The sequence below is a fragment of the Eleutherodactylus coqui genome, chromosome 8, assembly GCF_035609145.1.
Source record: "Eleutherodactylus coqui strain aEleCoq1 chromosome 8, aEleCoq1.hap1, whole genome shotgun sequence".
NCBI lineage: Eukaryota > Metazoa > Chordata > Amphibia > Anura > Eleutherodactylidae > Eleutherodactylus > Eleutherodactylus coqui.
The window spans coordinates 178,355,242-178,379,185 of record NC_089844.1 but is presented as its reverse complement, the minus strand read 5'-3'; the positions used below and the strand labels follow the sequence as shown (position 1 = coordinate 178,379,185).

At 46.1% G+C, this 23,944-nt stretch overlaps 1 protein-coding gene across 1 annotated transcript; it reads left to right on the top strand.

The window, feature by feature from the left end:
• The first annotated feature begins 311 nt into the window (after window positions 1–311).
• Window positions 312–23,408, top strand: LOC136578043 (reticulocyte-binding protein homolog 2a-like). Its single transcript, XM_066577952.1, has 4 exons — window positions 312–719; window positions 1,275–1,401; window positions 10,878–10,948; window positions 22,975–23,408. Exons 1-4 carry the CDS (start codon window positions 395–397, stop codon window positions 23,406–23,408), a joined length of 957 nt encoding a protein of 318 aa, XP_066434049.1. The 5' UTR covers window positions 312–394.
• The last annotated feature ends 536 nt before the right edge of the window (window positions 23,409–23,944 follow it).

The following is a 23,944-nucleotide window of genomic DNA, read 5'->3' as shown; positions in this document are numbered from 1 at the left end:
AAAATAGTAGATACTGGGTGTCAGACACATACAAGTTTATTCAGATGTTTAGCTAACTAGTCAATCCTTTAAAAGAGATAGGAAACCATGAATAAAGGATAAAACTGTAGTCTAAACACTGCTAAATGCCAAGTGTCCAGTTCGTGCTCCTTACAATCCCAGTGTATGCAAGTAAAAGGATCACTCAGATGCTGGAAACTGGCCAGATTTATGAAGTGTTGCTATTGCTGAAAAATGTGTTTTCAGCTTCCTATAAACGCCCTTGATGAATATAAAAGTGAAAGCATTTCAGCTGTAGAGGCATAAAGAAGTACTTGGAGGAAAGCTGATACCTTGTACCCAAAGACACTGAACATAAAGACAGGAGGGAAGAAGAGAGAACTGCCGATAAGAAATGGACAACGCTGAGCTACGAAAATATATTCTTAACTTCAGCCTGGGTGATGGGCCTCATGGCAATCAGGGATACAACCGGGTTCTCCTGCAGCTCTTTGGTTACGCCGGTCATGGAAAATCCTCCTTCATCAACTCCTGTAAGTACATCATTGATGATAGAGAAGAATTCATAGAACACGCTGAGCCTGAAAACATTCAAAGTAAAGGAGGCAAGACTATGATAAGGAAAGCCTATGACCTCACCCAGAACATCACCATCGTGGACAACAGGGGCTTCTGCACCATGAAAAGCTTTGAGAGAGCAGAAATGTATGCTCAACTGGGTGAGTAAACACTAAAACATAAATATGAGTACAGAATTGTAAATTTTATCTTATTACACCCTGCAATGCATTATATGATAGAGGTGACAAGCATAGGTTGTGGTGATGGTACATGGAGGAACTATTGACCACAGGTATAAATGATGAATACAGAGAACCACTTCATGAGAAAACATTATCTAAATTCCAAATTTTCCTTATCACAAGTGGAGATCTTGTCATATATAGCATATATAGGGAAAGGTAGCGCTGGATAATTCCGTAGTATAGGTTGGCACATGGCTGATTAGACTTGTTCCAAAGTCCTTGTATCACACACATAGAAGGCTTAGGCAGCACTCCAAATCCAAGAGCCTTTTAGTAAACCCGTACAACAGTTCTTACTCATAACATCAGTGGGGTATCACTATGTTGTCTCTCTTTCCCGTCTACATTTGGGGTTTATACCTTTTCACTTTCACCTGCAGCCACTCAGCCAGAACTGAACCTAGTAGAAGCCTGGACTAAGAACATAACCGGGACATATTCACCTACTGTGTATTTGACTCTTTACAGGAAATTTCATCCCCATCGGTGAGGAGGTGATCTGGACAGATAACTACACATCTATGATGAACAAACTGGAAGATGCAGAGTTGAACCTAAACTACCCCGACTTCATTGTCCCCATCCTAATATACAGGTAAGGGGGTCACAGATACACACAGTAATAGGGGCACATCCAAGACCGTAGCTATACGCTCATGGGCCCAAGTGCAAATGTTCACTATGGGCCCCCACTATATTTCACCCCCCTTGAATCAGGAATTCTGCATGTGGGTATTCAACTGAACAACCACGGCAGAAATCTTTGGAGGACAATATTTGTACCTGGTTGTAAAGAGTTCCATAGGCACCTTCTCTCGAAGGCTAAGGGGTTGCAGCGGATTTGAGTATTTGGTATTAGAGAGCGTATGAAGCTATATATTTAGTCCAGTTGCAGCAGAGGTGGCCGGGAACTGAAAAGATTTCTATGAATTGGGGATGGAAGTCTATTCTGTATTAGAAAGTTATGTAGTAAAGGCCTTTATTCCTCGTCCAGACGAATCATTCTTATGGAAAACGTGGGCGGAACGCTAGATTTGGTATCATGGGCATCATAGGTGGTAGTCTAAACATTATTGAATATTTCAACTTATTATTCCTCCAGATTAGGAAAAGATGATGGGTTAGGGATGCTATGTGATGGATGTTTGAGATTTTATGGTTTTTGTTCCAGAAAATGGCGTTAAAGGATCTTGGCTTTAGGCCGGCTGTCCACGGGCAATTTTTCATAGCGTGATCCGCAGCGATACTTCGCATGCGGATCATGCATGCAACTCTTTCCATAGGATAACTATGGAAAGCGCAGCCCAGTATACATGAGCGGGAAATTCATCGTGATTTTCCGCTCGCTTATAAAAATCACCGTGACGGTCAATGATCTCCCAAGGCGGAAATCTGCTTGCGAGAATCTGCCTTGCCCATGGACAACCAGCCCTACTAAGTGGGCTTCTATGTTTACCCAAAGTGGTGCTTCAGTTTCCGCTAAGACAGGTGGGAGTTGTGCCAATCGGGAGGCTATGAAGTACTTTTGTAGTTTGGGGACCAATAACCCTCCAGCACTTCTCCGATAGTTGATAACTTTTTGCTTAATGCTAGGTTTTCATTCTTCCAAATGAATTGGAAGACAGTAAGTTGTAGGTCTTTCATGTCTGTCCTGTGGACCTTGATGGGTAGGCATCTGAAAAGATATAAAATTCTGGGTAGGGAATTGATGAATTTCTTGTAGCAGATGGCTGTTAAACGATCCGGCCCGGGGGCGTTGCATATGACTGTGAGCTGCATATTATGCGCATGTAATATGCAATGAAAAGAACCCATTGTTTTCCCTGGGTTCATGCACATGTCTGTATTTTTCATGCGCATTTCGTTCACATGAAAAAAATATACCACTTGCTCTATCTTGTGCGCATTTGCACAGCGCAAGAACCAATTTAAATTAATGAGCTTGCACAAATGCACACAACATAGGCAGGAAGCCTGCATATTCACAGCAAATATACACACAAAGTCAATGAGATTTTGTGCATATTTACTTATGTGCGTGAACACATGTTGTGTTTGTACATACAAGTACCCATGGACGTGGGCAAAACATACATGTGTAAGTGCATTGCAGCCGTGCAAACACACAGCGCACTCTCATGGCAGAAATGCGCTTACGCCTGTGAGAATAAGACCTAAGCCTCACATTTCTGTTGCATATATTGCTACAGATTTAGCCCCCTGAAGGAGAATATCCACGTGGGAATTTCTGATGCAATTCAAATTATGCAAATAGATTTTGCCCATTCACAGTGCTAAATTCATGTGTGGATCCATGGCAAAAGATGCAGCAAGAAATGTGTGTCTTAGCCGCAGGTTTCCGCTGTGGGTTTAGAGGGGCAATCCATGTGGAAAATAAAGCTTTGGATTACACCGTGTGCAATTACTCTTAGAAGCACTTTGACATTTTCAGAGCCAGCAGCCAATGGCTACGGATGGCAAGACACTGATCAGAGAAGGAGAAGCTATCGTAGACTAAAGTGATGTTCTGCATTTAATGCGGCTGCTTTAACCCCTTAATGACATGGCCTATTTTGGGCTTAAGGACGCAACGATTTTTGGCGGATTTTCTTCTCCGTTTTTCAAAAGTCATAACTTTTTTATTTTTCCGTCGATGCGGCCGTATAAGGGCTTGTTTTTTGCGTGGCGAACTGTAGTTTTTATCGGTGCCACTTTTAAGTACATAGACTATATTGTAAAACTTTTATTATTTTTTTTTATGATAACGGAGAGAAAACGCATCAATTCTGCCATAGATTATTATTTATTTTTTTTTACAGCGTTAATCATGGAGCATAAATTACACAATCCATTTTTTCTGCAGGCCGGTACGGTTACAGCGATACTAAAATTCTTACATTTTTTAAAGTTTTTTCCACTATTCTGCAAATTCTTTTTTTTGGAAATCTTTTTTTTTTTCTAAATTGCTGCATTCAAAGTTCTGTAACTTTTTTTAAATTTTTTTATGTCCGGAGCTCAATGGGGGCTTATTTTTTGCGAGACGAGCTGTAGTTTTTATTGGTACCATTTTAGGGTACATACGGCTTTTTTGATCACTTTTATTGCGTTTTTAGGGAGGCAAAATGCTAAAAATTAGCATTTTGCCTCAGTTGTTTAGCGTTTTTTTCCGTGCACAGTCAAAAGCATGTGCAGCTTATTGTACGCGTCATTATGGATGCGACATTACCAAATATGTGGTTTTTTGTTTTTTTTTTACCTTTTTTTATGCTAATATGAGAAAAAGCATAAAAAAAGGGTTTTTTTAACTTTTTTTTTTACATTTTTCTTTTTTATTCATTTTTTAAATCTATTTTTTACACAATGTGAGTCCCTCTGAGGGACTTGCAGCACAGCATGCGATGCCTTATCGCTCATACAGCGATCTTAGGCTATGGCACTACAGGATACCAGTGTCTGGCGTCCTGTTGCCATGGTCACACGCCCAGCTCTCTGCGATTATATTGCGAAGGCCCGGCAACTTCACAGAGGGAGCGCGCTCCCTCTGCGAACACTTCCCATGCCGCGATCAACATAGCCGCCTCCCGCTGAGGGATAGCGCGAGATCATAAGTGATCTCGTGCTATCCCCGGGACGTACGTTCACGCCCTGTTGTGGGAAGTACCCCGCTGCCAGGACGTAAACTTACGCCCTGGAGCGGAAAGAGGTTAATGAACCTTGGATCCAGGGTGTGTTGGAAATCACCAATCCTAAGAACAAGTCCTTTAAGCAAACAGCATGACACACACTTGGGCCTATTATGCAAATGCTTTTAGCCAAATACAAATAAAAAATGAAAAATGAGAGGAGTTTTGTTATAGTCTGTGTACACCAGTAGCAGTATATTGTATAAAACGGTAACAGTATGCAGTATACAGCCGGTAAGCTTGTGAATGCTTTGTGCGCACTACTGGTCCCAGGCAGCCAAACTGATGATGCACAAAAGTGGAGTTGTAGTCCTAAAAATGACTGTTGGATTCCAATTATTCCAATCCCATGCCACCTCCGTCACAAAATTTCATGAGCCACAAACGTGGGCATAAAGGGGATTCAGATGCCAGTACTTCCACATATCAACAACACATTCTACAACAAAACATTTTTTTACCCAGAGTGCAGGTGAACCCCTGAAAGATTTGTTTACCAAGAATATAGGCGAACCCTTAAAAGATTTGTTTATTAAGAGTATAGGCGAACCCCTGAAACATTTGTATACCAAGACTATATAGGTGAACCCCAGAAACTATTGCTTTACCAAGAATATAGGCGAACCCCTGAAAAATGTGTTCACCAAGAGTATAGACGAGCGCCTGAAACATTTGTGTACCAAGAGTATAGGCGAACCCCTGAAAATTTTGTTGACCAAGAGTATAGGCGAACCCTGAAACATTTGTGTACCAAGAGTATAGGTGAACCACTGAAACATTTGTGTACCAAGAGTATAGGTGTACCCCTGAAAGATTTGTTTACAGCATGGAAGACTGGGTGTTGGATAAATTACTGGACGCCTTATCTCCAATCCACGTCATCACCTGATCGCACTGTTGTGCTTTTAATAATCCACATGTACCGGCAAACTGTGAGATGAAGCTAGGGAGCGTAGATACACGGCGTTCTACTTCTCCTTCAGCAGCAAGCACTGTTTCACCCCGCCCAGGACCTCGGCCTCTGCCCGTACCCTCATTCGGACACCCACGTCCACATCTTCGACCCTTACGCCTAGCATTCATCATCTTGTAAAATGCATTCCATCAAAATTCTATGCAAACTGCGAGGTATTTTGCATACACTTTAAGCCCAAAACAAACACTGTAAACTGCGTATAGTGTTGTTAGACAGTGCGGATTGACAGGACGCACACAGGGGTATATAGCGTTCACTTTAAGACCCCCCCCCCCAAAAGGAAACTGCATATAGTCTTGTTAGTGTTTTTTGACAGTGTTTTTTGACGCTTTAAAGGGGTTGTCCCGCGCCGAAACGTTTTTTTGTTTTTTTTTAACCCCCCCCCCCCCCCCCCCCCCCGTTCGGCGCGAGACAACCCCGATGCAGGGGTTAAAAAAACAAACCGCTCAGCGCTTACCTGAATCCCGGCGGTCCGGCGTCTTCATACTTACCTGCTGAAGATGGCCGCCGGGGTCTGCTCCCTCCGTGGACCGCAGCTCTTCTGTGCGGTCCATTGCCGATTCCAGCCTCCTGATTGGCTGGAATCGGCACGTGATGGGGCGGAGCTACACGGAGCCGGCATTCTGCACGAGCGGCTCCATTGAAGAGAGCAGAAGACCCGGACTGCGCAAGCGCGGCTAATTTGGCCATCGGAAGGCGAAAATTAGTCGGCTCCATGGGAACGAGGACGCTAGCAACGGAGCAGGTAAGTAAAAAACTTTTGATAACTTCTGTATGGCTCATAATTAATGCACAATGTACATTACAAAGTGCATTAATATGGCCATACAGAAGTGTATAGACCCACTTGCTGCCGCGGGACAACCCCTTTAAGGCCAAAATATACACTTTAAACTGCGTACAGTCAAGTTACAGAGTATGCATTGACAGGACGCACACAGGGGTATATAGTGTACGCTTTAAGGCCAAAATATACACTGTAAAATGCGTACAGTCAAGTTACAGAGTATGCATCGCCAGGACGCACACAGGGGTATATAGTGTACGCTTTAAAGGGGTTGTCCCGCGGCAGCAAGTGGGGTTATACACTTCTGTATGGCCATATTAATGCACTTTGTAATGTACATTGTGCATTAATTATGAGCCATACAGAAGTTATAAAAAGTTTTTTACTTACCTGCTCCGTTGCTAGCGTCCTCGTTCCCATGGAGCCGACTAATTTTCGCCCTCCGATGGCCAAATTAGCCGCGCTTGCGCAGTCCGGGTCTTCTGCTCTCTTCAATGGAGCCGCTCGTGCAGAATGCCGGCTCCGTGTAGCTCCGCCCCGTCACGTGCCGATTCCAGCCAATCAGGAGGCTGGAATCGGCAATGGACCGCACAGAAGAGCTGCGGTCCACGGAGGGAGCAGACCCCGGCGGCCATCTTCAGCAGGTAAGTATGAAGACGCCGGACCACCGGGATTCAGGTAAGCGCTGAGCGGTTTGTTTTTTTAACCCCTGCATCGGGGTTGTCTCGCGCCGAACGGGGGGGGGGGGGGGGTGTGTGTGTTAAAAAAAAAAAAAAAAAACGTTTCGGCGCGGGACAACCCCTTTAAGGCCAAAATATACACTGTAAACTGCGTACAGTCAAGTTACAGAGTATGCATCGCCAGGACGCACACAGGGGTATATAGCGTTCGCTTTAGGCACCCCCCTCAAAAAGGAAAAAGCGTATAGTCTTGTTAGGTAGTGTTTTTTGACAGGACGCACACAGGGTATAAAACGTACGCTTTGAGGCCAAAATATACACTGTAAACTGCGTACAGTCTTGTTATAGAGTATGCATCGACAGGACGCACACAGGGGTATATAGTGTATGCTTTAAGCCCCCCCCCCCCAAAATGAAACGGCATATAGTCTTGTTAGTGTTTTTTGACAGGAAGTACACAGGGGTATATTGCGTACACTTTAAGGCGAAAATATACACTGTAAACTGCGCACAGTCAAGTTACAGAGTATCCATCGACAGGATGCACACAGGGGTATATAGCGTTCGCTTAAAGCCCAAAATATACACTGTAAACTGTGTACAGTAGAGTTATGGAGTATGCATTGACAGGACGCACACAGGGGTATATAGCGTTCGCTTTAAGCCCCCCCCCCCCCCCCCCCCAAAAAAAAAAAGTAAACTGTGTCTAGTTTTTTTAGTTAGTGTTTTTTGACAAGATGCACCCAGGGGTATATAGCATACGCTTTAAGGTCAACATATACACTGTAAACTCCGTACAGTCTTGTTATAGAGTATGCATCGACAGGACGCACACAGGGGTTTATAGTGTGCGCTTTAAGCCCCCCCCCCCAAAGGAAACGGCTTATAGTCTTGTTAGTGTTTTTTGACAGTGTTTAAAATATATATGTCAAGGTAATTGTATTCTAACACAACAAATATGTCAACTGTCAGTTTTTTTTGTGTGCTTATTATAAAACCCAATATAAATGATTGAAAAGAATGTCTTGGGTCATTGCGCCCTGTTCTCCTGTCTCTCTCTAAACAATTATTGTTTATAATTAAAGTATCTTTGTATTCTGAGAAGTTAATCATGTAGGATTCTACTGCGTCTGCACTGCTTTTCCTTTAGCAATTTTGATGTTAAATTCCTTATCCTTGCATGTTTCTTAGACCAATGGTAATAAATAAATTAGCATAGATTAAAATTGTTGTAATTAGATCATGTGCCTCTGTAAAAGCTGCGGTCTGTCAATCAATAAACAGATTATTTGATCACGCTAAAAGCGGACGTGGTGATAGTTATTCTCCTGAGCTCAGCTAACCTCAAATTAAGAATTTAGACCCCAATAGCATATCATATAGCAAATATTGGTTTGCACTACCAGTGAGATTACACAGGTTACCAGTGAATATCATCTCAGATCGTGGGGTCCAGTTTGTTTCCAGATTGTGGGGTTTTGTTTGCTCCCGGTTGGGTATTCAGCTATCTTTTTCCTCATCATATCATCCGGAGACTAATGGCCAGACAGCGAGATGTAACCTGGAACAGTACTTGCGAGTTTATGCCACAGAGAACCAGGAGGATTGGTTAGGGTTTTTGCCATTTGCTGAATTTGCACTGAAAAATAGATCTTTGGAATCTATGGGGACGTAGCTTCTCTTTTGTGATTTTGGGTTCTATCTATGTTTTGGTATTCAGTTTGAGATAAGTTGCATAGTGACTTCTTATCAAGTTAGAAAATCTCTACAGTATTTAGTGCATTGGCATAGTTATGATCTTGAGGAGAGGACATTGGTACCAACTGCAGATGTCAATGCTGATCGGCTTATAGAACTTGCTTCTGGATCTCCTATTTACCTGTGGCATCTTAAAGGTAAGTAATGCGCTTGTTGTCATTTTCATATTGTTTCCTGCGTTATTACCCTGTCGTACGCATGGTCTATTAGTAGCCAAGGAATGTGGTCAGGTTCGTCCTTATCAGGTCGGGTTACCTGCATTTAGGCAAGTCCCTTCCCTAGGTAAGGTTCATTAGGGACAGTGTTTTTCTTTTGTTGCTGTTGGCTTTATTGTTTAGCACTGTTTGGTGTGCAGTAGTGTGTGTATTTCAGGTTTATGGATCCATTGCATCCTGGTTGGACATAACAGTTAGGATGCTTATTGTTCAAAAAATAATTCAAACAAGCAAAAGTAAACAATCATTTAGTTTAAATGCGAGCCAATGACCGATGGATGAATGATATCATTGGCTTTTTGCTAGTTGTTCATTTTATGCTGGCTTAAAAACTATTGTTGGCTCATTCACTTATTGTGCAGTTAAGAAAGCAATCGTTCAGTCCTCCTCATTTGCTTATATAGTGAATATGAAAGAATGAATGATTCTGAGCGATTCTCGTTTGAACGAGCCAATTATGTATCTGCCTGTCTAAACAGGCTGCATGAGTGAACAAGCTAGCTGTGACATGATTCCCTCATTCAAACAAGCTCACATGAAGGGCCCTAAGGGTGCCTACCCACTAGTGATATTTTTTTCTTGCGCTGCGAGAGCAAGTGCCTCGCAGCAAATAGAAAACTATGTGATATCGCACACTGTTTTCAATGGGGCCGGCGGCAGCAGTGCCGGCCCATTGAAAACATAGGGAATACATTGTGGACTTCTGCGCAGCTGTAACAGCTATGGCAGAGGATTCATTCATCCCCTCAACCAATCACAGGCAGTGCTCAGCCTTTGAATGACAGCTGAATGCTGCCTGTGGTCGGTCACAGCTCTCAGCCAATGACAGGCAGCACTCAGCCATTCATGAATTCAATGAGCAGTGCCATTTAAGCAGTGCCGACCCCATTGAAAGCAATGGGATAACATCACAGACTTTGGCCACAGCTGTGGCAGAAGTCTGCAATGTATTTGCTATGTTTTCAATGGTGCTAGCTCTGCTGCCGCCAGCCCTATTGAAAATACTGAGCGATATTGCAGATTTTTTTCTCTGTGCCACGAGATTTAGAAGTAAAAATCACAAATGAGTATGGAGCCATTGAAAATCATTGGTTTCATAATAATTGCTCTTGCATTGCAGAAAAAAAATATCGCTAGTGCGTAGCCACCCTTAGTTACAATATACTAAATAAGATGAATGCCGGAGAACAATATGGCTGACTTTGGTCAAATCTGATTCTGCTACAAGTGCAGTGAGCCCGATAAGCTGCGGAGCTCCGGAATTCTTGATAATTCAGGAAGACGGTCTATATTACGTGAAGACGTTTTTCACCTACAGGGCCTGAGGCTGTGAGTAAGTTGTAATGCCACAGACCTGGAAAAAATTAGTATGTAATATAATGATGGAGACGTAATGATTCAGTTGGAGTTCAAGTGGCTTGTCATTCAAAAAAAATGCTAGATTTCAGAAGTGTGCCTTCTGGTTAAAGTTATTCAACATCCAAGTTCTGAGCCTTGCTGTGGAGCAGATATTTTCATCTGATTGCTATTTAATGAAGTTGATTTTAATAAAAGGATTCTAGTCTCCGTCTCAGCTGCTATGCCATTCTTAACCAGCGTCGTACCACCACCTGTGACAGGAGTGGAACAATGAAGGGGCTCAGTGAGGCTACCACAGTGGGGAGGGGATCCTTTGGACACTCCTAGCCTAGGGGTTCAGTTGCAGCTCTGACCCTTATGGCTATGCTCCTGGCTACAGGGTGCTACCGCTGCACACAGATACTGTGTGAGGTGAGGCAGCCATTACTCTCCGTCCTGTGTATGTGACTGCCTGAGTATAAGAAGTGGAGGCATTGAGGTCCCTGACACTACAATATTACAAGACCCTCTCTTGGCTAGACATTCCTCAGGTAACTTATCCTCCCCATCACACAGCTGAATTCCTGGGGGGCTTTTATTATTTCTTATTGATAATTTTATATTTATTTTCCAGTGCTGATTATCCAATGGGCCCTCAAAGAGAAGAACTAAAGAAATTTCTGGAGAACTGTGTGATAATGACAGGTAGGATATAATGACTGCTCCGTGTATAGAGAATGAGTAAAAAGCTGCAGAGAGATATACAAAACTAGACTTTATCTGAAGAAATTGTGACATAGGTGGAAGATGGGAGAATCATACAGGACAATCCACCTGAGGAACATAATACTCTGTTATCATCCATCATATATAATAAGTATCCACTAATGACATCAGATGAGAACTTCATGTGATTCACTGACTAACCCATAACTCTGCAGCAGGTGAACTTTATATATAAAGTGTAACCAAGAGGGTTCCAAACACAGTGCCAGCCATAATGCACCCCTCACACAGTGCAAGCCACAGTGCACCCCACACACACTGCCAGCCACAGTGCACCCCTCGCACAGTGCCGTCCACACTGCACCTCTCACACAGTGCCAGCCACAGTGCACCTCACACAGTGCCTGCCACAGTGCACCTCACACAGTGCCTACCACAGTGCACCCCTCACACAGTGCCTACCACAGTGCACCCCTCACACAGTGCCTACTACAGTGTACCCCTCACACAGTGTCAACCACAGTGCACCTCTCACACACTGCTAACCACAACGCACCTCTCACACACTGCCAACCACAACGCACCCCTCAAACACTGCCAGCCACAGCGCACCTCTCACACAGTGCCAGCCACTGGGCACCCCTCACACAGTGCCAGCCACTGGGCACCCCTCACACAGTGCCAACCACAGGGCACCCCTCACACAGTGCCAACCACAGAGCACCCCTCAAACAGTGCCAGCCACAGGGCACCCCTCACACACTGCCAGCCACAGCGCACTCCTCACACAGTGCCAGCCACAGTGCACCCCTCACGCAGTGCTTGCCACAGTGCACCCCTCACACAGTGCCTGCCACAGCGTACTCCTCACATAGTGCCAGCTATAGCGCACCCCTCACACAGTGCCAACCACAGAGCACCCCTCAAACACTGCCAGCCACAGTGCACTCCTCACACAGTGCCAGCCACAGCGCACCCCTCACGCAGTGCTTGCCACAGTGCACCCTTCACACAATGCCTACCACAGTGCACCTCTAAAGCAGTGTCTACCACAGGGCACCCTTCATGCAGTGCCAGCCACAGTGCAGATGTAACAACTTCTGGTGCAGTATTGAAGTCTCTTGTTGTAGCCACTACAGGAGGGTAACGTTATCAAGCAGTAGCCAAGGTCTGGTACACAAGATGGTGATGCAGTACACAGGGTTCAAGCAGTACAGTAGTCAGAAGGGTAGCCAAGGTCTGGTAATGCAGGAGGATGATTTAATTGTAGTGATGCAGGTATGAAAGGAAGAAGCCTGATACAAGGCGCAATATAAATACAAAAGGAGGGAATGGCGGAGCCAGCTTTATATACGTAGGGGAATAATTAGGGGAAGTTCGAAGACATGAGGACTAGACAGGGAAACACGGAGCCAGGGTATGGAACAGGAGACCAGAGATCTGGAACACAAGACTAGGAATCAGGGGAGCTATCCACCATGCTGAAAAGCTCAGTATGAAGGGCTGCCACTCATAGTACAAGAGATTGCAGGTTTTAATCCTGCCAGCAGTCCTCCCACAGTGCACCCCAATCACAGTGCCAGCTGCTGTGTACCCCTCGCATAGTGCTTACCACAATGCAGTGCTCACACAGCACCTACTATAGAGATCCTCTTGCAGAGTACCAGTCACAGTGCACTTGTGACAGCAAACCTTTCAACAAGTGCCAGCCATAGTACACGTTTGACACAGTGCCAACAATAATGCACCCCTCATATTGTGCCTATCATAGTGCACCCCTTACACACTGCCAGCCACACTGCACCCCTCATATACCTGTCCCAACTGTATATAGCAAGGTCTTAGTGCACTATGTTTGGTTCGACCCTCCTCTACCCCACCACTCCTGACTCCTCATAACTGGTTGGGAATCATTAAGAACAAAATAACCAGCAATTGATAAAGCAGAGTTGTAACTGCGGACTTGGTGGGACATTTGCAGTTCCGCAGCTCCCCAGCCGGTATTCACTCAGCGGCGCTGCGGCCAGATGCGCACACTGGCGGCAGTGTGTACATCCAGGATCTTACTGCCCTCCTCCTCTGACCTCTCTTCCTTGGTTCCATAGGAGGAGAGGGGAGGAGGCGCTCACACTTCCGCCTGCAGCAACCCTGAGAAGACAAGGAGGAGGAGGTAATTATGTCTCAGTGGAGCTAATGTGGGAGTCACTATTAATACTGGGGTCAATATTGGTAACACAATTAGTAACAATGTCTTCTATATCAGCCACAGTAGTAATAGTATTATTACTGGGGCCACTGTGGGGGTTACTATTACTACTGATGCAACTGTGGCATTCACGACTACTACTGGGGCCACTGGGGTTTTACTATCACTACTGATGCCACTGTGGAGTTCACTATTACTACTGGGGCCAATATAGAGGACACTATTACTAATGGGACCACAGTGGGGGTCCCTGTTACTACTGGGGGACAATATAGAGGACACTATTGCTACTGAGGTCACTGTATGGGGTCATTATTACTACTGGGGCCACTCTGCACATGGCAGCATACCTCAAGCTGACTTAAGATATATTTACATGTGTCAGAAATTATGTGGAATGTTAGAGCGGAAATTTACGCAACATTTGCGCATCAAAAAACATTTTGACTGGAAATTGGACATGTATCCACAGCAGATTTCATAGCATGTGGCACCCCCCCCCCCCCCCCCCCTCACCTCCTCTGAAGACTTCCTGCTGTCAGCGCACTCTGGCTTCTGGTTCCCAGACGCTGGTCAGGTGATGCGGGTCAAGTGAGACCACTACAGGCCACCAGGAATCAGAAGCAAAATCGGGAGCGCTGATAGTAGGATGCCTTTGGAGGAGTTTAGGGGGAGCACCGCATAGTATAAAATCAGCTATGCGGCTGAATATGCAGCTGATTTACAGTGGGGTAGGCTCCCTAATAAGGACGGCCCCGCCATCTTCATCTCAGACCTGGCTATTCCCGATTAGGAACCTGGAGAGATGCAACAAACATAGTTCATACACCACATGTCTGGCCACCTTCATAGACCCAATGAACACGTCACTGTTCACACCAAAAGCAAACCACACAGAACAGTAACCCCACTCAGAACTCACATGCATATAGCTAGTAAACAATAGTTTATCAAAATGTCCTCACACCTAGGGAAAAGAATTAGCCACCATGCTGACATAAAGGGAACTGTGTTAGGAATCATCCATCTGACCATACGTGACATCAGACATCTGAAGGCTGCATCTGTGCGTATAAGATGCAGACGGGGACAACAGGTGTCCAGACCGTCTTTTGGGAAGGTAAGAGAAACTTTAGACTAACAAGCATAGTACCCAGCTTTGAGGGGGAATAACACAGAATAAGTAAAATGACCAGCATCCTTTAATCAGAGGAGCTGGTATCTATGTGCAGTAGACCATGGGGATGGGCTGGCTGTAGAATCTTCCCACCCAGCCAGCTCAATTATCCCCACACCTGTGAAGGTTTGCTCCTGGATCCTTAAAGAACAACAGGTCCCAGGAGCACAACCTAACATTTGCTGCATAAAAGGTTGGAATATAAAATAAGAATACTTGGTCTGGGCGAGAATGTGTGTGAGTAATTGGCTCAGTGATAGAAAGCAGAGGGTGATTATTCATGAACACCGTTACTAGTGGGATACCACAGGGGGGCAGTATTAGAGCACCATTACTAGTAAGGCACCACAGGAGTCAGTATTGGGCCCTGTTCTTTTTAATACATTTATTAATGACCTGGTAGAAGGATTGTATAAAACAATATCAATATTAGAAGCTAATACAAAACCATGTAAAGTAATTAACACAAGAAAGGACAGAATGTGGTTGCAAGTGGAACTAGATAAGCTGGGGACTTGAGCAAAAAAATGGCAAATGAGATTTAACACTGATAAATGTAAAGTTTTGCACATTTGCAGAGGAAATACATGTTACCATTACACACTAAATAGGAAACCACTGGAAACACAGATATAGAAAAGGACTTGGAGATTTTAATTAACAGTCTCAGTCACAGGCGCCGATCCACCCCTGTTTCTGCACAATAAGACGGCTGCACCATGTGCGGATGACTCTGCATGACCGGCTCCATTGCCGGCCATGTCTTCTTTCTTCCGGCAGGTGTGGAGAGTCGTCCGCACCTGCAGTGCAGCGGTCTTATCCTGCAGAAACACGGGCGGATCGGCGCACGTGAGACTGAGCTCTCAGGCAGCTGCTGCCAAGGCAAATAGGATCATGGAGTGCATCCAAAGAGGTCTAGGGGTGCATGATGAGAACAGGACGTCTCTCAGAATATGTTGATAAATTACTGCAGAACATGTTATAACTAGAGATGAGCGAGCACCAAAATGCTCGGGTGCTCATTGCTCGAGTCGAGCTTTCAGCAATGCTCGAGGGTTCGTTTCGAGTAACGAACTCCATTGAAGTCAATGGGCGACTCGAGCATTTTTGTATATGACTGATGCTCCGCTTAGGTTTTCACTTGTGCAAATCTGCAAAACCTACGAAAATGACGGAAACGACACAAAAACGGATAGGGCAGGCGAGGGGCAACATGCTGGTCTGCATCTCAGGTTCTCAGGTCTCACTATTAAGCCACAATAGCGGCAAGAGTGCCCCCCCCCCCAACAATTTTTACTTCAGACAAACCCTCATTAGCAAGGCACACCTTAGCTAAGAACCACACTACCTCCAACAAAGCACAATCACTGCCTGCGGGACACACCGCTGCCTCTTTTCCTGGGTTACATGCTGCCCAACCCCCACGCACGACCCTGCGTCTGCAGTGCACACAAAAGTGCCTCTGCGCAGCCCTCAGCTGCCGTCATACCACACGCTGGCCTCATAGCCACACCACTCTCATGTCTATTTATAAGTGCATCTGCCATGAGGAGGAACCGAAGGCACACACTGCAGAGGGTTGGCAGGGCCAGGCAGCGACCCTCTGTGAAAGTGTGGGCGATAGCCCACAATGCTGTTGAGAATTGATAATAGATTGACGTTCCATCTTCATTCCAATCCTGTGCCACCTCCGTCAGGAGCTGCAAAAGTGGCCATAAAGGGGGCTCCGCTGCCAGCCCAGCACTTCTACACATCTCCACAATGCAGCAATACTTGGTGTGGGAAGTATGTGAGCGGGCCCTGGGTCAGCCTCTGTCCCAGCAAACACCTTGTGTGGCCCAAGGTGCTGCGAGTGACATAGCAATGGGAACTCCATGTGTCCACACACTACTCATTCTGTTTGGGTGTTGGATACCTCATCGACAACGCAAGGGGTAAACCATCTGCACTCTGCACCCTACCCAAGTCTATCAGTGTTTTGGGGACAGACAGGTACAACTCCGCTATGGCAAGTCTGTGTGCACCTACAGCATGGGTGGCTAGCAGGAACACACACACGGTACATAAAGAAATCCCATTGCAGTGCCCCGGATAGCTGAGGTTACATGACAGGAAATACATGCTGGCTGCGGCCCACACGCCATGCCCTAGACATTTTGTTTTTTTTTTAAAAGTGCCAGGTAGGTACAACTCCACTATGGCAAGTCTGTGTGCATTCACAGCATGGGTGGCTAGCAGGAATACACAGATGGTACAGAAAGAAATCCCATTGCAGTGCCCCGGATAGCTGAGGTTACGTGAGAGGGAATACATATTGGCTGCGGCCCACACGCCATGCCCTAGACATTCTGGGTCTTTTTAAAAGTGCCAGGCAGGTACAACTCCGCTATGGCAAGTCTGTGTGCATCCACAGCATGGGTGGCTAGCAGGAACACACAGACGGTACAGAAAGAAATCCCATTGCAGTGCCCCAGATAGCTGAGGTTACGGGAGAGGAAATACATGTTGGCTGCGGCCCACACGCCATGACCGAGGACAGCGGAGGTGAGGGTGTGGGTGCAGGCCGGGAGACGCTCGTGCCTGTGTCCTGAGAGGGGAGTTGGATCTGAGTGGCAGGTTGGGGCCCAGGGGAAGAGGCAGTGGTGCGACCCGGAGGTGGTGAACGGCCTTCGTCCCACCTTGTGGGGTGCATGCCCATCATATGCCTGCGCATGCTGGTGGTGGTGAGGCTGGTACTGGTGGCTCCCCGGCTGATCTTGGCGTGACACAGGTTGCACACCACTGTTCGTCGGCCGTCTGCGCTCTCACTGAAAAACATCCACACCTTTGAAGACCTAGGCCTCTGCAGAGTGGCTTGGCGCGAGGGGGTGCTTTGGGAAACAGTTGGGGGAGTCTTCGCTCTGGCCCTGCCTCTACCCCTGCCCCCCCCCCACTGCCTCTTCCAACCTGTCCTGCTGCTGCACTTGCCTCCCCCTCTGAAGACCTGTCATCAGTTGGCTTAGCAAACCAGGTGGGGTCAGTCACCTCATCGTTCAGCGGCTCTTCCTCCAAATCCTCTGTGCGCTCCTCCCTCGGACTTACTGCCCTTACTACTACCTCACAGATAGACAACTGTGTCTCATCATCATCGACCTCCTCACCCACTGAAAGCTCTTTAGACAGTTGCCGGAAGTCTTCAGCCTCATCACCCGGACCCCGGGAGCTTTCCAAAGGTTGGGCATCGGTCACGACAAACTCCTCAGGTGGGAGAGGAACCATTTTTTCCCAATCAAGGCAGGGGCCCGAGAACAGTTCCTGGGAGTCTGTCTGCTCATCAGAATGCGTCATTGTAATGGAGTGAGGAGGCTGGGAGTAAGGAGTAACAGCAGCGAGAGTATTCAGAGTTGCAGCAGTGGACGGCGTAGAAGACTGGGTAGTCGATACATTGCTGGATGCATTTTCTGCTATCCACGACAGAACCTGCTCACACTGCTCATTTTGTAATAAAGGTCTACCACGTGGACCCAAAAATTGTGATATGAAGCTGGGGACCCTAGAAACTTGCCTCTCTCCTAATCCCACAACAGCCGGCTGCAATTCACCTGGACCAGGAACTCGGCCTCTGCCCACACCCTCACTTGGATCTCCGCGTCCACAGCCACGTCCTCCAGGCCTACCCCTCAGCATGGTGTATTACGAATAGAGCAGACACAGAGCGGTCTGAATAATTATGCAATTAGTGGCGTGCAGTTGGAGACTGACAGCGGTTATGTAACGCACACTGCAGTCCGCAAAAAATTATACGCTAGGCTGCAAAAAGGCCTAGATGGGTAATAGTGAGCCACTACAACTCCCAGCGGCCACGCAGTAAAATGCACATGGTCACAGGTAGCCCTAAGAAGGAGCTTTTTTTCAATTTTTTTTGAAAAAGCAAACAGCCTAGCCCTAACGAGTAGGTTTTTTTTTCAGATTTTTTAGAAAAAAACAGCAGCCTCAATAGCGTGTATATGTCTTTCCCTCCGTCAGCGGATGTGGGCGAACGCTGCGTGTGAAAATGACGGGACGCACAGAGCGGTGTAAAAAATTAGGCAATTATTGGCCAGCACTTGGAGGGTTACAGCGGTTATGTAACGCGCACTGTAGGTCGAAAACATTATACGCTGGGCTGCAGAAAGGCCTAGCTGGCTAATAGTGAGCCACTACAACAGTAATGCACACGCTCACAGGTAGCCCTAAGGAGGAGGGGTTTTTTTCAGATTTTTTAGAAAAACCAGCAGCCTAGATAGCATGTATATGTCTTTCCCTCTATCAGCGGCTGTGGCCGTACGCTGTGCGTGAAGTTGACGGGGTGCACAGAGCGGTGTAAAAAATTAGGCAATTACTGGCCTGCACTTGGAGGGTCACAGCGGTTATGTAATGCACATAGTAGGCCGAAAAAAATATACGCTGGGCTGTAAAAAGGCCTAGCTGGCTAATAGTGAGCCACTACAGCAGTAATGCACAGGCTCACAGGCAGCCCTAAGGAGGAGTTTTTTTTCAGATTTTTTAGAAAAAAAACAGCAGCCTAGATAGCGTGTATATGTCTTTCCCTCTATCAGCGGCTGTGGGCGAACGCTGCGCGTGAAGTTGACAGGGAACTTGACGGGACACACAGAGCGGTGTAAAAAATTAGGCAATTACTGGCCTGCACTTGGAGGGTCACAGCAGTTATGTAATGCACACAGTAGGCCGAAGAAAATATACGCTGCACTGCAGAAAGGCCTAGCTGGCTAATAGTGAGCCACTACAACAGTAATGCAGACGCTCACAGATAGCCCTAAGGAGGAGTTTTCTTTTCAGATTTTTTAGAAAAAAACAGCCGCCTAGATATCGTGTATATGTCTTTCCCTCTATCAGCGGCTGTGGGCGAACGCTGCACGTGAAGTTGACGGGACGCACAGAGTGGTGTAAAAAAATAGGCAATTATTGGCCTGCACTTGGAGGGTCACAGCGGTTATGGAACGCACACTGTAGGCCGAAAAAAATATACGTTGGGCTGCAGAAAGGCCTAGCTGGCTAATAGTGAGCCACTACAACAGTAATGCACAGGTCACAGGTAGCCCTAAGGAGGAGTTTTTTGGGGGTACTTGTTGACAGGATTCTACTCTACCACTGTCCCTGCCTGACCAGTACTGCCCCTATACTCTGTGTAATTGGCTGCAGACTGAGAGCGCAATAGTCTGCAATGCCCAAGATGAAAAAAAAAAAAGTGCAAAACTGCTCCCAGCTGCCACAACAGTAATGCACACTGTGAGAGGTAGCCCAAAGAAGGACCGTTGGGGTACTTGTAGACAGGATCCTACACTACCACTATCCCTATCTGAGCACCACTTTCCCTATACTCTGTATTACAGACTGCAGACTTAGAACGCTATAGCTGTAATAGCCTGCACAGCCCGAGATGAAAAAAAAAATTTTGGTGCAAAACTGCTCCTAGCAGCCACAACAGTAATGCACACGGTCAGATGTGGCCCTAAGAAGGACCGTTGGGGTTCTTGCATACGCAAACAGTAGCCTAACAGTCTCGCTATAGCAGGAACAGCACTCTCCCTAATCTCTGCCAGCGTGGGTCTGAGGCGAGCAGCGGGCGGGACTGCTTTAAATACTCGGCGGTCACTTGATCTCGCCAGCCACTCCCTGCAGGGGGGTGGGATAGGGCAGAAACGTCACAGGAGGAAGTTGTAATACCTTCCCTGCATGTCTATTGGCCAGAAAATGGGGCAAAACATGCAGGGAAGGAAGTGGAATTGACTCGAGTACCGCGTGGTGCTCGTCTCGAGTAACGAGCATCTTGATTACCCTAATACTCGAGCGAGCATCAAAGGCACGCCAGCCAAACTCATTGTACTAATAATAAAAAGTTTGATGTTACTGGACACCGAGAGGACTTAGTCTAGTCAGTCTTATTCATACGAGCGCATAGACTTTTTCCTCCATTTGGCTATGATGAGAACATTGTTCTTCCTCCTTACAAGTCACTGGTCAGACCACACATCGAATATTGTTCACAGTTTTGGGCATGGTATTCAAGAAGGACATATCAGAGCTTGAGGAGGTACAAAGGGGGGCAACTAAAGTAATAAATTGAATGGGCGTACTACAATACCCAGAGAGGTTATCAAAATTGGGATTATTTAGTTTAGAAAAAAGAAGGTTAAGCGGCAACCTAATAACGATGCATAAATATATCAGGGGTCATTAGAGATCTCTCCCATGATCTATTTATATCCAGGCACTGTAACAAGGGGGAGCTCTAATAACTATGTATGACTATATCAAGGGTCAGTACAGAGATCTCTTTCATCATCTATTTATACCCAGGAATGTAACAAGGGGACTCTAATAACTATGTATAGATATATCAGGGGTCAGTACAGAGATCTCTTCTATCATCTAGTTATACCCAGGACTGTGACTGTAGCAAGCGGGCGTTCTAAGAACTATGCATAGATATATCAGGGGTCAGGAAAGAGATCTCTCGCATGATCTGTTTATCTCTAGGACTATTACTGTAAAGGAGGAATCCTCTGTGTCTAGAGGAAAGAAGGTTTCTACACCAACATAGAAGGGGGTTCTTTACTGTAAGAGCAGTGAGATTATGGAATTCTCCGCTTAAGGACAAGGTGGTGGGAAATTTGATTAACGAGTATAAGAGGGTTCTGGATGCCTTTCTTGATCGATACGTTATTACTAGTGATGAGCGGACGTACTCGTTTCGAGTAATTACTCGATCGAGTACCGCTATTTTCGAGTACTCCGGCAAGCGGAGGCGTGGCGGCGTGGGGGGTAGCAGCGGGAAACAGGGGGGAGCCCTCTCTCTCTCCCTCTCCCCCCCCCCCCACTCCCTGCTGCAACCCCCCACTCACCCACGGCGCCCCCCGAATCTTTTCGCCCGAGTACGGAAGTACTCGAAAATCGCGGTACTCGGGCGAAAAAGGGGCGTGGCCGAGTACGCTCGCTCATCTCTAGTTATTACGTATTATATCGTTGATTACCCAAGATCCGGGGATTATTATGATTACACAATTGGAGTCCAGAAGGAATTTTCCCTTAACCCCTTGAGTGACGGGTTTCCTACCACCCTGTCATGCCCACCAGGGCAGGTATTTTAAAATGGTCTAATCATTGAATTTCAACTAATTTTGCAGTTGCGTCTCAAGAGCCATAACTTTTTCATTTTTCCATTGACATGGCCATATAAGGGCTTGTTTTTTGCGGGACAAGTTGTGATTTTTTAAACAGGGGGGAGGAAAAAAAGAAATGGGGAAAAAAGAAAAAAAGGGGCCATGCCATTAAGGGGTTAAATAATGTATTAACTTCCTTCTCTGGGTCATTACGACGCATGGATACCACATGTGTGATTGTATTTTTGATTTTTTACAAAGTAAAGGGAGACAAGTGTTTTTATTTTTTTTATAATTTTTTAACTTTTTTTTTTTTTGTCCCTTTAGGGGACTTCCACAGGGACCCATCAGGACCCCTGATCACATTCCGGGGGTCCGATGGTGACAGCCCTTTACATGCTGCAGTGACAGCCCTTTACATGCTGCGGTCACATAGACTGCCGCATGTAAAGGGTTAACACAGCAGAGATCGGAGGTTTTCTCTGATCTCTGCTGTAAGAGCTGGTACCTCTAGCTGTCCTCTGACAGCCAAGCACCAAGCTCTCCCTGCCACAGAGACCATCGGCTTGCTTCTGACAAGCCGATGGTCTCTATGGCAACCTGTAAACAAAGCAGGAGATTGCCGGCAACTCGGCAATATCTTCTGCTGGTTTTTCAAAGCCCTTGCTTTGTTCTCTGTGGGACTGTGCAGGCAGAGCACAATGTCACAGCTTGTGGCATTGTGCTCTGCAGCTCCCATAGTGATACATAGCCCGGAAATCTTCCGGGCTATAACGCTATGGGCAGTGGAGCTCATCCTGGAAAATTTCCGGGCGTGCCACTCAAGGGGTTAAATGGTTAAATTGGCTTCTACCTCATTGAGGTGTTTTGCCTTCCTCTGGATCAACATTAGGATGTGTGTCTTTTTCGGCCTTACATACTATGTTACTATGTGCATAGAACATGCCCAATTTTCCTTTTTCCGCACAGAAGTTCCCTATTGAAGTCCATAGGGGGTTCAAAATGTGCAAACAATGCACAAGGGGGTGCATGAAACACTGCATAATTCCATTGGAAAAAAAAACACATCTGGAACTCATAAGCTAAATAGCCATTTAAATTGGGGTGTTTGTTTGCTGCATGCAAATGAACGTGCCCTGCATGCGTAAATAGTACAGTAAAATACACCGATATGCGCACAATGATGATTTTTATGCTGCATAAAACGAACAACAAGCGAAAAGTGAACAATTTATTGTCCGTCGTTCAATCATTTGCTGCGTTTACATGGAATGATTTAATTTTGCTTGTTTAAACGATTTATTAAGCCATAATCATTCCGTCCAGAAGGGTCTTAAGCCCGTCTCAAGCTTTGTCCTTGGATGTATAAAGAACACATCATGTGAAGTGCTGCAGTTCATGTGATAAATGACAGTAAGTTGTGAGCTTGTATCAAACACATTACTGATATGACAGCTGATCGCCTCTGTGTCTTTTGTAGGAATATTTCCCATCATTGTCATCAGCAAAAAGGAGAGTGGAGTTGTCAAAAATATCAAAGAGGAGTTCAATAATATGGGATCCAAGGTTATTATACCCATAGAGAACTACACCAAGGAAGACCATGACAAAACTCAAGGGAAGACAGAAGAAATCCTGACAATTATCCACAAGGCCCTAGAACAGGTCAGATCCTGCCTGGGAGAGAGAAGAGAATCTGGGAGAGACTGGAGGCAGCGGAAGAAGTTCCTGCTGGAGTACATACACAGGGCTGACAGGGAGAAGGAAGAGGAACAAAGAAAAAGTGTGGAAGCAAAAAGGAGAGCAGTAGAAAAAAAGAGAGAGGAAGAAAGAAAGGAACAAGAAAAAAGAGAAAGAGAGGAAGAAGAAAAAAGAAAGAGGGAGCAGCAGTCCTGGCCATGCTCCATATTGTAAGAAGTTATCTGTACCTGATGAGAGAAAAGTCTGAAAATATTGCAAATACAATTACTTCTCTATTGATGTGCATGGAGAATGCAGTTGCAGTGAATTTAAATTGGCAATGAGGTATTTATGGCCTAATCTGTGGTAAAAAAAGGAATATATAACACTAAATATTAAAATACTTGCACACCAGAGCATGCTGTATTGTTTCTTGCCTTAAATTTTGGGATTGTTGTTGGGCAGGAGAACCTGAATGCTGTAATATTTTGTTCATGACTAGGGATGAGCGAACGTGTCCGTTACGGACACATCCGCACCCGGACACCGGCTTTGCCGAACACTGCAGTGTTCGCGCGTAAGTGTCCGGGTGCCGCCGGGGGGCGGGGAGATGCGCGGCGGCGCGGGCGGCAGTAGCGGGGAACAGGGGGGAGCCCTCTCTCTCTCCCTCTCCCCCCCACTCCCCGCCGCACCCCCCCCGCGCTGCCACGGCGGCCCCCGAACTTTTTCGCCCGAACACTGAAGTGTTCGCAAAGTTCGGTGTTCGGGCG